Source organism: Meriones unguiculatus, chromosome X, assembly GCF_030254825.1.
Source record: "Meriones unguiculatus strain TT.TT164.6M chromosome X, Bangor_MerUng_6.1, whole genome shotgun sequence".
Classification (NCBI taxonomy): Eukaryota; Metazoa; Chordata; class Mammalia; order Rodentia; family Muridae; genus Meriones; species Meriones unguiculatus.
Genome location: NC_083369.1, coordinates 71,266,214 through 71,280,795, shown reverse-complemented (window position 1 = coordinate 71,280,795; position 14,582 = coordinate 71,266,214). Strand labels below are relative to the sequence as shown.

Sequence of the window (14,582 nt, the reverse complement as noted above, 5' to 3'; positions counted from 1 at the left end):
GGCCACTTGTGTGGGCATGAATGTTTCATATGGGTGACTAACCAGTGAAAACATAATCCCCTCTGCCAGCAGCCAGTTCCATAGTAATTGCTTCCTGGTAACACAATCACCACATTTTGACATACTTTTGCCAACTTGAACATCTGTTTTTCATTTCCTATCTCTATTGTAAGAACTTTCCTTTAGACTCCTCTCATTTCTCCCCTGGACGACTGCCATGACCTCCCAAATGGTGATTGCTCTGATTATAGCATTGCTCCTTCCTGCTTATTTCTGTACATTATAGCCACCTTTGTCTACCGTGTCACTTTTATCTACCACTCCCTTGACCACGTACCCTCAAATGTAGGTTGCCTTTCAAGTTTTTACCTTACTATATGTTTACCTTTCTAAAATTATAGTCTGCTGTGGCCAGTACCACTACTTTACTCCGTATAGATCCATCTACATTCTTTTTGGTATCCATGTCCTGACTTTTGTGCATCCCATGATCTGGAATGTCCTCTGGTTCATTCTGTTACCATTCTTTTTCATCCTTCTAAAACCATGGGTTGTCTAGCTCTTTCATGACATGCTAGCTTCTGTTCACCTTTGATACTTAACTGTTGCTTTATAGCTCTTGTTTTGTTCAGGTGGTATGTAAACATACATTATATATGTATACTTTGTCTCCTCAAGTTTTTGAAAGAGTGGAGGATATGAACAAATTCTTACGTTTCTTTTAACTCCTTAAAGAAGGCCACACTCACAATAGTTTAATACTAAATATGAACTAAATGAATGAAACCAATGCTGATAACATTGATAAATGAGAAGATATCGGGAATAATGCATTTACCAGAGAAAGACAAAGAATGGGAAGCCAAAATTGTAGTTTTTGTGGGACTTAAGCCCAAACTATGATTGTATCTTTAAAAGGTATAACATGATATATAAAGTAAAGGATTAGTACTTTTGAGAACTGGGTTCACCCTGCTCTAGCATTATGTAGCTGTGTAGCCTTGGGCAAACAATTTCCCATTGGGGGAATGTTTGACTTTCCATATCTTGAATTAGATGGATACATTTCTAACTTTGGGTTATTAATTTAATAAATATCAAACATTTATTAAATTAAAGACATTGCTCCTGATTTATAAAACAGCAAATAAAAGAGCAAGACACTTCACATTGTTGTTCATGTTTAACATAATCTTATTGTTAGTCAAATAGGGAGAAATAAATATTAACATTTTGCAGATTGTAAATCATTTTTCATTGACACTAAGTTATACAGTCAATATTTGTAAATCAGTTGGGCATATTGATGTATACCTGCCATCCAAGAATTTGAGAGGCTAATGTTTAACAATTATGAGTTTGACATCAAACCCCTGGGCTACAAAGGATGTCCCAGGACAGATTATAGTAAAATTCTGTGTTAAAGCATAATAAAGAAACAGCATTAGTCCTAGATATGAAGTCTCTAAGACTGTAAGAAAGCAATTTAACCAAGAGACTAAAATTTATAAACACTTCCCTAAAGTAGGGCAATTTGTATAAAGTTCACTAATAGAGTCTAGATATTTTCACTAGCTACTTATCATCTGCTATGCTGGTCTCATTACAGGAGAAATATTTTGGCTTCTTTTTAATCCAAAGTTACATTTTGAATTACAAGCTATGTTATCAGAAAACGAACCAGGAATTGTTGCTTTATAAATGAGTTGCTAACAATCCCTTTCATTCCCATTAGCTGTATTGTTGAAACAAAGTTAACTTTACATGACATGTTAACATTTCTTGTTTAAGACAAAGGGGAAAAACACTATACTTGATAAAAACTACTCTGTACTTTGCCTTGTGGCTTTTCTCACACTCATATCATGGTGTGTTACAACATCAGAGGATATTTTTTTATTTTATTAAACATAGGAATATTATATATCTGCTTTTAAATCTAATTTCTACTCAAATCATTTTCTTAATCAAATATCATCAAGGTTCCCTAAATATTCAAAATTTTTGATTCATAAACTTTGAAGATTCAACAATAATTAATATATGCACAGAAGAAGACAATGCAGCCACTCCTGATGAGACCTAATTGACTAGTATCAGAAGGAAGGAAAAGAAGACCTCCCCTATCAGTGGACTTGGGGAGAGGCATGCGTGGAGAAGGGTGAGGGAGGGTGGGATTGGGACGGGAAGAGAGAGGGAACCCCAGGGGAGATACAAAGTGAATAAAGTGTAATTAATAAAGAATTAAAAAAAGAAAAATAATACTTACGTTTCTTTGAAATTTTAAGAATATTCACATTGAAGCAAAGCTTCATAAAATCAACTATTTCTGTTTTTCCTGCTGCTGAATCCATAGTTCTTATCATTGCATGAATGTTGGGTGTTCAAAAGCATAGTAAGCTGTTAAATGATTTTTTTCTTCATATGTCTTTTTACAACAATATTTTTATTTTTTGGGAATGTCATATTTACATTATTTCAGCTTCTCCCTCTCCTCCCTCCAACCACTCTTGTGACCTCTTTATTCCTCTCAAATAATAATAATTATGTATATATATAAATATATATGCAATAATATGTGTATCTGTATACATATATGTGTAATCTACTGAATCAATATACTATGGTTATATAATATCAGAATATATAATGTCATATAATATCAGAAGATGATTTAAAACTGATTGCTAGGATACAAATATATGCTATTAAACAATTCCTGAACTTTTTTTTTCTTTTGTTGTTATAGGCATGAGGATTTGGATCATGCTTTGCCGTGTGTCCATTACCTTCAGGATAATGAAAAAAATGTTGGATGCAAACTTTCCAACTTGGAGACATTAGACTACAAAGATTTCTTTATTTGTGTTAATGGATCCTCAAAATTGGGACCTATCAGATCCAGCTACATGGTTTTTCAACTTCAAAATATAGGTGATATGAACAAATTATGTCAATTGTGAATCTATTGATTCTCATTTAGGCTGTATGTAAGTGAGCAGGAAAGACAAGAAGAGAAAGTGAGATTTTAAGTGATGGAAGTGCAAAGCCAGAGTATAAAGACAAACTATAGATACAGAACCTAGTAATCTTGTCTTCAACTGATGGATGAGATCCAAATCATTTTTACATCTTCTGAGTTTGTATTCTTTTTTTTATTATTATTTATTTTTTGCTGTTGTTTTCAACACAGGGTGTGTCTATATCGCCCTCATTATCCTGTCCTGGAACTCACTCTCTAGACTCGATCCACCTGCATCTGCTTCTTGAGTGCTGGAATTAAAAGCATGCACCTCCCACTTCCCAGTCTATGTTTACATTCTTAATTCTAACAGTTCTAACAGTGAAAGCTTCTAGATTCAGACAGACTTGGTGCAATGTCAGATCCAACTGCAGTGTGTTAGTTAGAAAGTAGCATGTCCCCAGCTTTGGATGAGGGCCACTGCTAACTTAGCAACTTTTGTGTTGATATAGTTTTCTTCTGCTTTCCAGTTAAACCATTGCCACCAGAATTCCTTCATATTGGGGTTGAGAATTCCATTGAAATTACAATGAAATGGAATACACCTGGAGGGCCCATCCCACCAAGATGTTACACTTATGAAGTTGTGGTCCAAGAAGATTATATTTCCTGGGAGGTATGGATATTGTACTTATTTGCTAAAATCATAAATGTAACTTTTAAAATGTAGTAGGTACTGGCTAATCAAAATTTATTCCTGTTTAAAAGCAGGTTAGATCATAATAAGTATTTCAGTTTACTTTCCAAATGGGCAAATCCAGTGTACAAAGGATATATTTATATATGTATGTATGTATGTATGTATGTATGATTAGTCATGCCAATTTTAAAATTGTGAAAGACCCTGGGAACAATCTAGTTACTTGTTTCTGATTTCATTTTAATAAACTAAATTCCTCCAGCAAATCAAAATAGATTGTATGGTCTTAAGTAAGACCCAAACACACACAAACACACCTTGGTGTGTTACTTTTGATTTATTCATTTCCAATTTTAAAATTGTATAGTTAAGAAGGTAAACTACTATTTTCAATGCCTAAATTCATATACAGGTGAGAAAAATGGTTAACTGTGTTAGAGAACGTGTCTTAGTGATGTGAACTGACTTCATAGTCAAATAGTTATAACTAGTCCCAGCCCACTTAAGTCTATACTACATAGTCTCAAGGCTCTGTGAATAAGTTAAAAAATAAAAAAAAAAAACACTGTGTATGAGAGGAACTCTGTAGCAATATGAAGTAGCAGCCTGAAGTAATGTCTTTAGTTCCATTCTCCCCTCTCCCCAAGATCCCTGTGAATGTATCTGCATATTTTGTAGAAGTCTCATATATGAAGTGGTTGTTTTGTCTCAGTTACTGAGTACTAAGGTTAGTCAGATCAAAACTGGAGGGGATACATTTTGAAGATAAACATTCCAGTTTTAACAATATCACCATTCAGCAATCCATACAGTCTTTTCTCACTTATAGAACCTGGGATACTAATATGGAGATTATGGACATTAAACTATGTAGAGTTGTGACTTATTACACATGCTGTTCCTTGTTATAAGCAAGCAATTATCATATTGGGACAAAAAGGAAAATTAAATGCAGATAAGATGTAGAAGAATGACTTTAGGAATCAGTGTACAATGATGACTTGTGCTAGTATTATACCTATCTAGTATCTCAATGCAGGTGTTTTGAGTTCAAAAACATTTTGAAGCTGATAGATGAAATCACCCCAGTTGCAATTAGGTCAAAACAACACACCATATTTTTCCTCGGCTTTCAGTTTGCCACAGATGAAAATGATATGAAGTTGAAAAAGAGATTAAATGAAAGTGGAGAACTATGCTTTCTTGTAAGAAGTAAAGTCAATAAATATTGTGCAGATGATGGGATCTGGAGTGAATGGAGTGAAGAGGAATGCTGGGAAGGTATGCACTAAAAGGAAAAGAACTAGGTAAATGGGGTTTGCTAGCAAAATTTATTTCTTCTCAGTGTACTTACAAATTGGACATCAAAGGGTCTTGTGCATCATATATAAATGGAGAAAAAGAAAGACAATAGGCTTACTGAAAATCTAATATTTATTTGGAACTAGGAGTCTCGTTATGCTTTAATGGGAGTACTTATTTATCTGTTACAAGCATTTAATAGTTCTTCTTGGGGAGAAGTCCAGAGTCCATATTAGTCAATATTTTTTGTGCTTTCAATTTTCTCTAGAACAGATTTTTTTTTCTGACACAGTAACTTTATTAAAAGGTAATTAATCACACATGGATATCATTTGATTTTTTTGTTTGTTTGTTTGAGACAGGGTTTCTCTGGGATACAAAGTAAATAACCTGTGATTAATATAAAAAATAAAAATTATATAAAAAAAACAGCATTCATGGAGGTAGAACAGAAATTTTAAAGTAAGCAATGCAACTGACTCCAAGTGTTTAATGATACCTACTGGTCATTTTTCTTTTTTTTTAATTATTTTATTATTATTATTATTATTTTATCAGTTACATTTTATTAACTCTGTATCCCAGCCGTGTCCTGATCCCTCATTCCCTCTCAGTCCCTCCCTCCCTCCCTCATCTCCACCGTGCCCCTTTCCAAGTCCACTGATAGGGAGGACCTCCTCCCCATTCATCTGATCCTGTTTTATCAGGTATCTTCAGGACTGGCTGCAAAGCCCTCCTCTGTGGCCTAACAGGACTAGTCCTCCCTTCAGGGGTGGGGAGACCAAAGAGCCAGTCATTGAGTTCCTCTTAGAAATAGTCCCTGTTCCCCTCACTTTGGGAAACCAATTGCTTACTGAGCTACCACAGGCTACATCTGAGCGGAGATTCTAGGTTATATCCATACATGGTCCTTGGTTGAATGTCAGTCTCAGAAAAGACCCTGTGCCCAGATATATTTGGTCCTTGTGGAGCTCCTATCCTTTCCCCATCAGACTAACTCCCCTTCTTTCTTATGATTCCCTGTACTCTGCCAAAGGTTTGGTCATGAGTCTTTGCTTTGAAAACACTGCTAGTTAGAGTCTTTCAGATGCGCTCAGTAGACTCCTGTCATACATTCAATGCACATCCCATCTGTCTTTCTAAACGAGGATTGATCATCTTACCCCATGTCCGCTCAATTGATTATCTTTTTTAGGTGTATAGATTTCATTATGTTTATCATATCTTATAGGTCTATATAAGTGAGTATATCCCATGTTTGTCTTTCTCCTTCTGGGATATTTCACTCAGAATGATCTTTTCTAGATCCCACCATTTGCCTGCAAATTTCATGATTTCCTCCTTTTTCTAATTGAGATGTTGTCCTGTTTTCATACCTGTTGATGTGATAAAATATGCTGTCCAAAAGCAATGTATTTAGTGCATGATTCCAGATTATAGTACATCACAGCAAAGATTAGCTAAAAGAAATGTAAAACAGCTCATTGCATCCACAGTAAAGAGCAGAAAGCAGTGCCACTGCTCAGGCAACTCAATCCTTTTCTTTCAGTCCTGGGCCTATCCCACGAATTAATGCTGCCATTTTCAGTGTAGGTATTTCCACCTCCGTTAACCCAAATGAGAAAATGCCTTTCATATGCTTCTACTATAGTGGATTCACTCTCTCTCTACTTTCCTACAAATTCAGCAGAATCATTGTTCAATTTTATTTTTTAACTACATATAAAGTACCTACTATGTATCAGATTCCAGGGATCGGATATCCAGCAGTAATTATAACTCTTATTAAGTCTATGTTATTCCCAAACTGTGAAAAAATAAATATTAACCAAGTAAAATATATTATACAACCTGTAGAGACTATGTCAGAATGAGTAATGAGGCCTGCAAGCACATGTATGTATAAAAATAAAAATGCCTTCACTGCTTTGTGTTGCCACTATCAGAAATTAAAAAAAATAACATGTGTGTTTGTGTGTGTGTGTTGAATTATAATTTTGTCATTAGTTCATAAGTTGTATAGAGTGGATTTTCTTTACCAAAATATACATCATTTTGCATTACATATATTATCATCAGTAATGTTGAAGACTGAGATTCCCTTTGATCTCACGGGTGTTTCTTGGTAGAGTCTTAATTTAGACATACGATTTAGGAGCAATGACTTTTTGGAGCTGCTTGTAGTTTTAAGTCATAGGATACGTTTCTTTTGGGGATTTTCAAGTTATAGAAAAATATTTGTATATATAGTATACATACATATATATATAGTTTAAACTACATGTATTAATGTTTCTTTTTATTTATGTTTTTATTAATTACAGTTTATTAACTTTGTATCCCAGCTGTAGCCCTTTCCCTCATTCCCTCCCACTCACTCCCACCCTCCCTCCCTCTTCCCCACTCATGCCCCTCCCCCAGTCCACTGATAGGGGAGGTCTTCCTCTCCTTCCTGCTGATCCTAGTCTATCAGGTCTCATCAAGAGTGGCTGCATTTTCTTTATTTTCCTACAAATCTAGACAGTGAAAATCTGAGCCCCAGTCATTGACCACTCAGGCTCACAGAAGGATCTTTTTAGGACATTTACATATTTGATAATATTTTTTTATGTTTTGAGAATTTTTTTGTGAAATATTTTGATCATATTAACATCCTCAACTCCTACCACATCCACACTCACCTTCTTACTCTCCCAACTTTGAGCTGGCATTTGATACCTGCTAGGAGAGGGAGAGTCTGATTTCCTTAAAACCATGACACCTGATCATTTGACCACACTCCAGGTCACAGGGCCCATTCCTGTGAACAGTTGGGAAACACACACTAGACTTGATAGGGGGAAAGTAGAACAATAATATTTTTCGCAATAAAATAAGTTCTTAACAATTGTCTTGACTAGAAAACATAAACAGCACATGAAAGGAACTTTCTGCCTTGCTATTGTTAATTTTGCATGTTAGAAGACTCATATTGTCAGTTATTTCTCTGGAAATCACCCTTGTAAATTTTTACTATGCTAAGAATTTGAATTTGGCTCAATTGTTTGTTTTTTGTTTTTGTTTATTTTTTTAAGAAACTATGATTCTAGGGAAATAAGACAAAGACAAATTGAGATGGAGGTAGATTTATAGGTCTGGCTCTAAAATTTAACCTGCTGTGTGTTATTCCAAAACAAGACAGTGATACTAGACTTGGAACAGATTTTTCTAGTTTAAGTGTCTCTGCTGACAGTCCTCACTATGCAGAAGTAACATTAACACTTCACTCCTGGGTCTGGTGATCTCTTGTTGCTAGAATGCTGGCTTAGCATCCTCGAGACTTGGGGGCTCAATCACTAAAACAAAAGATAACCTACAGAAAAAAAGAGAGAGTGAAAAGAAAAGTCACACCTAAAATGCCAAAGAGCAAAGTCATGTCATGCTCTTCAGTTCAGCCTCTAAAGTATGAGACAAATTTTAAAAGGTGACCCTGTAAGGTTAGTTTCTTTAGCCTCATGTATATCTTTATTAAGCTACAGATATCTTTTTTTTTTTTTCAATGCAGTTTATTCAGGAACCTTGAACAATCATCTGACCCTGGGGAAAGCCAGCCCACAGCTTAAATAGCCTCTGGGTAGCCAACCCAGGCGTGCCACGGGGGCAATGCAGATAGGTCCACATACATGGAAGCAAGCCAGATCCTCAGCCTTAGCCAAATGTGGAATTGTTCGTGACAGAGAGCACTCACCATCGGGAAGGTGGAAGGCGGAAACCAGCTCCATCTTTAAGGCACGGCATTCCGCAGCTCTCTACAGTTCCCCCTTTTTGTTTTAGACGCATCAGGCAAGAGTAGAGGTCTGATCTCTGATATTAGAAATAAATTGGGACTTTGTACCGATGTTCATTTAGGTGTCATCCACCCAAAGAGCATCAGACCCGTCTGATACCTTTTTCTCAGAGGCAGGACCTGGGGCATCAACCCGCATGCAATCAGACATGCTCTTCTCTGGGTCCAAAGCGGCTGACCCTGAGTGCAGTGCTTAGCCTCGCATCCTGAGTGTAACATTTTAGCTTTTTATGGAAGATACAGATATCTTTAAAAATTATCTATCTATCTATCTATCTATCTATCTATCTATCTATCTATCTATCTATCTATCTATCTATTACAATTTATTCACTTTGTATCCTGGCTGTAGCCCCCTCCATCATCTCCCCCCAATCCCACCCTCCCTTCCTCTTCTTCTCCCATGCCCTTTCCCTAGTCCACTGATAAAGGAAGACCTTATCCTCCCCTTCTATCTGACCCTAGCCTATCAGGTCTCATCAGGGCTGGCTGCATCATCTTCATCTCTGGCCTGGCAAGGCTGAACACCTCCTCCCAAGGGGGAGGTGATCATAGAGCCGGCCACTGATCCCCTTACTAGGGAATTCCACATGGAGACTGAGCTGCCCATGGGCTACATCTAAGCAGGGGCTCTAAATCCTCTCCATGCATGGTCCTTGGCTGATGTATCAGCCTCTGCAGGAACCCCTGAGCCCAGATTTTATGGCTCTGTTGGTCTCCTTGTAGAGCTACTGCCCCTTCAGGTCTTTAAGTCTTTCCCCTTCTTCCATAATGTTTTCTGCACTCTGACCAAATTTTGGCTATGAGTGTCAGCATCTCCTTCGATACCCTGATGAATCAAGTCTTTCAGAGGCTCCCTGTAGAAGGCTCCTGTCCTGTTGCGTGTCTTCTACTTCTGATGCCTATCTCATTTGTCCTTCTGAATGAGGTTTCAGCCTCTTCTCTACAGTCCTCCTTGTTGTTTAACTTCTTTTGGACTGTAGGTTTTAGTGTGTTTATCCTACATTATATGGCTAATATTCACTTATAAGTGAGTATATACCATATCTGTCTTTCTGCTTCTGGGTTACCTCACTCAAGATGACTTTTCTAGTTCCCACCATTTGCCTGCAAATGTCATGATTTCCTTGTTTTTAATTGCTGAGTAGTACTCAATTGTGTAAATGTATCACAATTTCTGTGTTCATTCTTTAGTTGAGGGGCATATAGGTTGTTTCCAGGTTCTGGTTATTATGAATAATGTTGCTATGGACATAGTTGAGAAAATGTCCTTGCTATATGGTTTGCCATCTTTAGGATACATGCTCAGGAATAGAAGATACATACATATGCCTTTACTAAGACCAGATCATGTTCCTGAGAGTTAAGAGATATATTGCATTTGTATGTTTAATCACCTGACTCTTATTATTCTGGGTTTTTATATGTACACTTATTTTTATAATTTATTCACTTTAAATCCCGTTTGTAGCCACCTCCCTTCCCTCCTCTCTGCCCCGCCCTTCCGTCTTCTTTCTGCAATCATCCTCCTCCCCTAGTCCACAGAAAGGGGTAGTCCTACTCCCCTGGTATCTGACCCTAGCCTATCAAGTCTCAATAGGACTGCCTGCATCCTTCTTTTCTGTGGCTTGTCAAGACTTCCCCACCAGGGGGAATGTGATCAAAGAGTGGACAACAGAGTCCGTGTCAGAAACAGCCCCTGTTCCTCTTACTAGGGATCCCACATGGAAACTGAGATGCCCATTGGCTACATTTGATCAGGGGGTCTAGGTCATCTTCATGCATGGTCTTTGGTTGGTACATTAATCTCTGCAGGCTCTCCTTGGGCCCAGATTTATTGGCTTTGTTGGTCTCCTTGTGGAACCCCTATGCTATCCAGGTCCATCTATCTTCCCCACTCTTCTGTTAAGATTCCTCACGCTCTACCCAAAGTTTGGCTGTGATTCTCAGCATCTGCTTGGATTCCTTGAGTCTTTCACTGGACATCTATGGTAGGCTCCAGTCCTGCTCTCTCTCTTCAATGGCTTCCTGTGTCTATTTTGTATTTGCCCATCTGAATGAGAATTAAGCATCCTTCCTAGCATCCTGCTAGTTTTTAGCTTCTTTAGGTCTGCAGATTTTAGCATGGTTGCCCTGTACAATATGCTAATATCCGCTTATAAGTGAGTATATACCATGCATGTCTTTCTCGGTCTGTGTTATCTCACTCAAGATGATCTTTTATAGTTCCATCCATTTGCCTGAAAATTTCATGATTTATTTGTTTTTAATAGCTGAGTAGTATTTCATTGTATAAATGTACCACATTTTCTTTATCCATTTTTTGTTGTCATTGTTGAAGGACACATAGGTTGTTTCGTGTGCCTATTATCAATAAATCTGCAAGCAAATTTCTTTGTTGTATGGTGGAGCATCTTTTTGGTATAGCCCAGGATTGGTATAGCTGGGTCTTGAGGTAAAGCTAGTCACAATTTTCTGAGAAAGAACCAGATTGATTTCCAAAGTGGTTGTGCAAGTTTGCACTCCCACCAGCAATGGAGGAGTGTTCTTTCACCACATCCTCTCCAACATGTGCTTTCACTTAAGTTTTTTTATCTTAGCCATTCTGACAGGTATTGATAAAATCTCAGAGTCATTTTGATTTGCATTCCCCTGATGACTAAGTATTTTGAGCAGTTTTTAATGAAAAGTGTCACAACATCAAATTATAAACAAAATCTTATGTTATTTGGAACTTATTTTTCTAATAGAAATGGTATATATACAGCACAGGTCAACAAAGTAACTAGTATATCAAAAATTCACAAAAAGAATGCTAAACTCAGACCCAACAGTGGTGTCTGTGTATTGGCAAGTGTGTCAGTTTAATTCCATTTCTTCACTATTGACTGTTTATGAAATAATTAAGTTTCAATAGTCTTTTTAAACCTTCAGCATTTCTCCCATTATTGTATTTTTTTTAAATCCTAGGTCATGCAGGGCCAGACTCAAAGATTATTTTCATAATACCAGTTTGCATTTTCTTTATATTCCTTTTTATTCTTCTTTGCCTTGTGGAGAAGGATGGACCTGAGCCAACATTGGTAAGTTGTTTAAGGTTATATTATGTCTTAGACATAATATATACAAAAGTAATATGTTCAAAACTCATAGACATGTATTTCATAGATTTGCTTGCTCAATATAGGTTTCCAATTGATACTATATACATTATGATATTCTATGGAAACGGTCATTCAAAATTGTTATAGAAAGACCACAATTTGAGGAGTGGCAGTTAATTTTGTCAAATGGACAAAAAATGCTTTGACCATGAAATATTACATATCTTTAGATCAGAAAACAGCACAGTTCATGAACTCCAGGAGAAAACAGGATTTTGAAGAGAAAAAGTGACATAGGTGGCAGGAACTTAAAACAGCTGGTCATATAAATTTATAGTGAAAACGAGAAAGAGAAATAAATGCACATGTGCTTCGTCATTCTTTCACAGTCCAGGAAAATTCCAAGGGAATGGTGCTACTCACCTTGTGTTGGATCTTCCCATATTAGTTAATATAATTAAGATAATCTCTCACTAGGCCCGCTACACAAATGTAGCTGATGGGTAGCTCAGGCTTTGTTGTAAGGGGAGTGGGGGCTGACTTTGACATGGACTCTTTCACTTTCTTTTGCCAGGCTGCAGGGGAAGTGGATGCGCTCAGTCCTGATGTGCCTGGGTGTGCTGGGTGCTTGGGTGGGTTAGTAGGAGGGGTGGGGTTTCCTTTATCTAAGGAATAGGGAGGAAAGATGGGGAAAGAGGGAAAGGAAGAGAGCAGGGAGGGGGCTACGACTGGGATATAAAGTGAATAAATAAAATGTATTTTATTATTTAACATTCATCCATTATTTAATACAATTTATTCACTTTTTATCCTGGCTATGACCCCCCCTCTCCTCCCAGTCCCACCTGCTCTCTCTCTTCTCCCCCTATGCCTGCCTCTAGTCCACATATAGGGGAGGACTGGTCTCCCCTTCCATCAGACCCTAGCCTATCAGGTCTCATCAAGGCTGGATACATCATCTTCCTGTGTTCTAGCAAGGCTGAAACCCCTCAGGGGGAGGTGATGAAATTGCTGGCTACTGAGTTAATGTCAAAGACAGCCCCTGATTCCCTTACTAGGGTACCCACTTGGAAACTGAGCAGTCTATGGGCTTCTTCTGAGAAGGGGTCTAAGTCCTCCCCATGCATGTAAACTGTTCTTTTAAAAAAGATAACCCCTTACAAATGTAACTACAAGTCAACCTCACTGATATTCCCTTACCAGATGACTTGAAACTGTGTCAACATGACACTTAAAATTAAGCATAACAGCAACTTTAAGAAGACACTGTCCTTGGAGAAAAACATCTTAATACTGTGTTTTGTAACAACAGAATTGGGGGTATGCGTGAAGCATTTCACTTCTCTCTGGTTAAATTTCTGACTTGTTAATATTAGTAAACTTGTACTATTAATGATTTGTTATTGACAGATCTGTTTTCATATTTCAGAGCTTTCATGTGGATATCAACAATGAAGTTTAATCTTATGAAGAGACCCTTTTCCTGTCATAGAACCAGGCAGCATGAGTTATATTAAATTCAACTTTTCTCTTCAGATTTCTAATATATCTTCTTGCAAACAGTGTTTGTTTTATTTTGATTTTTTGGGGTGTTTGACTCAAAGGCTGGATATGTATCTCAAGTGGGCTTAGTATGTGATTGTCCTGATTCTGCCTTTCAAGTACTGGAATTACAAATGGGTGTCATGCTCACTTTCATTATGGAATTTAGGTACACTTTATGGTGCACAAACTCTTAGCAGATAGTAAATTTACTACACTGTGTAATCATTTTCTTTTTTCATAAGTCTATGGTGAGAGTTTTATATGTAGAGAAATCAAGAAATGGATCAGATTTTATTCAGTGTTGTATTAAAAATATAACATGATCTTGCAATGTGAACTACTGCCATATCTTGGAAAATGAGATTTAATGTTTTGTGGATGGTTGTTTTAAAATGAATTCTTGATGAAAAGCCTCACCATGAATAAGAATGAAGAAAGCTTCATATGTATTCCTTGTTCTGTGAGTATCCCATTTCACAAAAGGAAAAGATGCTATAAGGCTGAAAATTATTAGAGGACTATACTTGAAATGTTCAGAACTCATATACAACATAGTAAAAACATTCTCTGTGTTAATTTATATGTAACCTTTCATTTAAAAATATTAGTATATGTGTTTGTGCATACACACGTGTTAAGGACTTTATGTGAAGGTTCAAGGACAACTTTCAAGAGTCAGTTCTGTCTTTCCAAACTGATCTTTGAGTTCACACTCCTTTACCTGCTAAGCTTCCTTGGGACCTTGCCTTTCTTATTTTTGTCAGTGTTGTGGATTTGGAATGCAGGGCACAGAGAGAGCAGACATGTCAATGATCATAAAAAAATGGGTATCTGAAATTAGTAAGAAGACCTCAAAAGTACATCCTAATATTCAATAATTTAGCTACCTGAGTGAAGTAGACAGCTTTAAAAATATGTTTGGAAAAAAATATGTTTGGAATAATAGACTTCAAATTTCAATAAAGAAGCAAATTTAGTTTAGATTATTTTTTATGAAATGTTATTTTGAAGTAAAGTATCATCTGAGAGCATATTAGAATTCTTTACCCGGCAATTTACATTTACACATACATTATTAAAAGTACTGATATCTAAATGTTATAGAATAAATTGCTGATATCATTTAGTGAAGAAGTGGATAAC

General features: G+C 36.8%; 1 protein-coding gene across 1 annotated transcript in view; it reads left to right on the top strand.

Annotated features, from left to right (window-relative positions):
• Il13ra2 (interleukin 13 receptor subunit alpha 2) overlaps nucleotides 1-13,882 on the top strand; it is a 50,588-nt gene extending 36,706 nt beyond the window's left edge. Inside the window, exons 6-10 of the mRNA XM_060374546.1 lie at nucleotides 2,750-2,934; nucleotides 3,493-3,638; nucleotides 4,799-4,943; nucleotides 11,761-11,873; nucleotides 13,324-13,882. Coding sequence (XP_060230529.1) covers nucleotides 2,750-2,934; nucleotides 3,493-3,638; nucleotides 4,799-4,943; nucleotides 11,761-11,873; nucleotides 13,324-13,356 — 622 coding nt within the window. The 3' untranslated portion in view covers nucleotides 13,357-13,882. The remainder of the gene's footprint in view (nucleotides 1-2,749; nucleotides 2,935-3,492; nucleotides 3,639-4,798; nucleotides 4,944-11,760; nucleotides 11,874-13,323) is intronic.
• The last annotated feature ends 700 nt before the right edge of the window (nucleotides 13,883-14,582 follow it).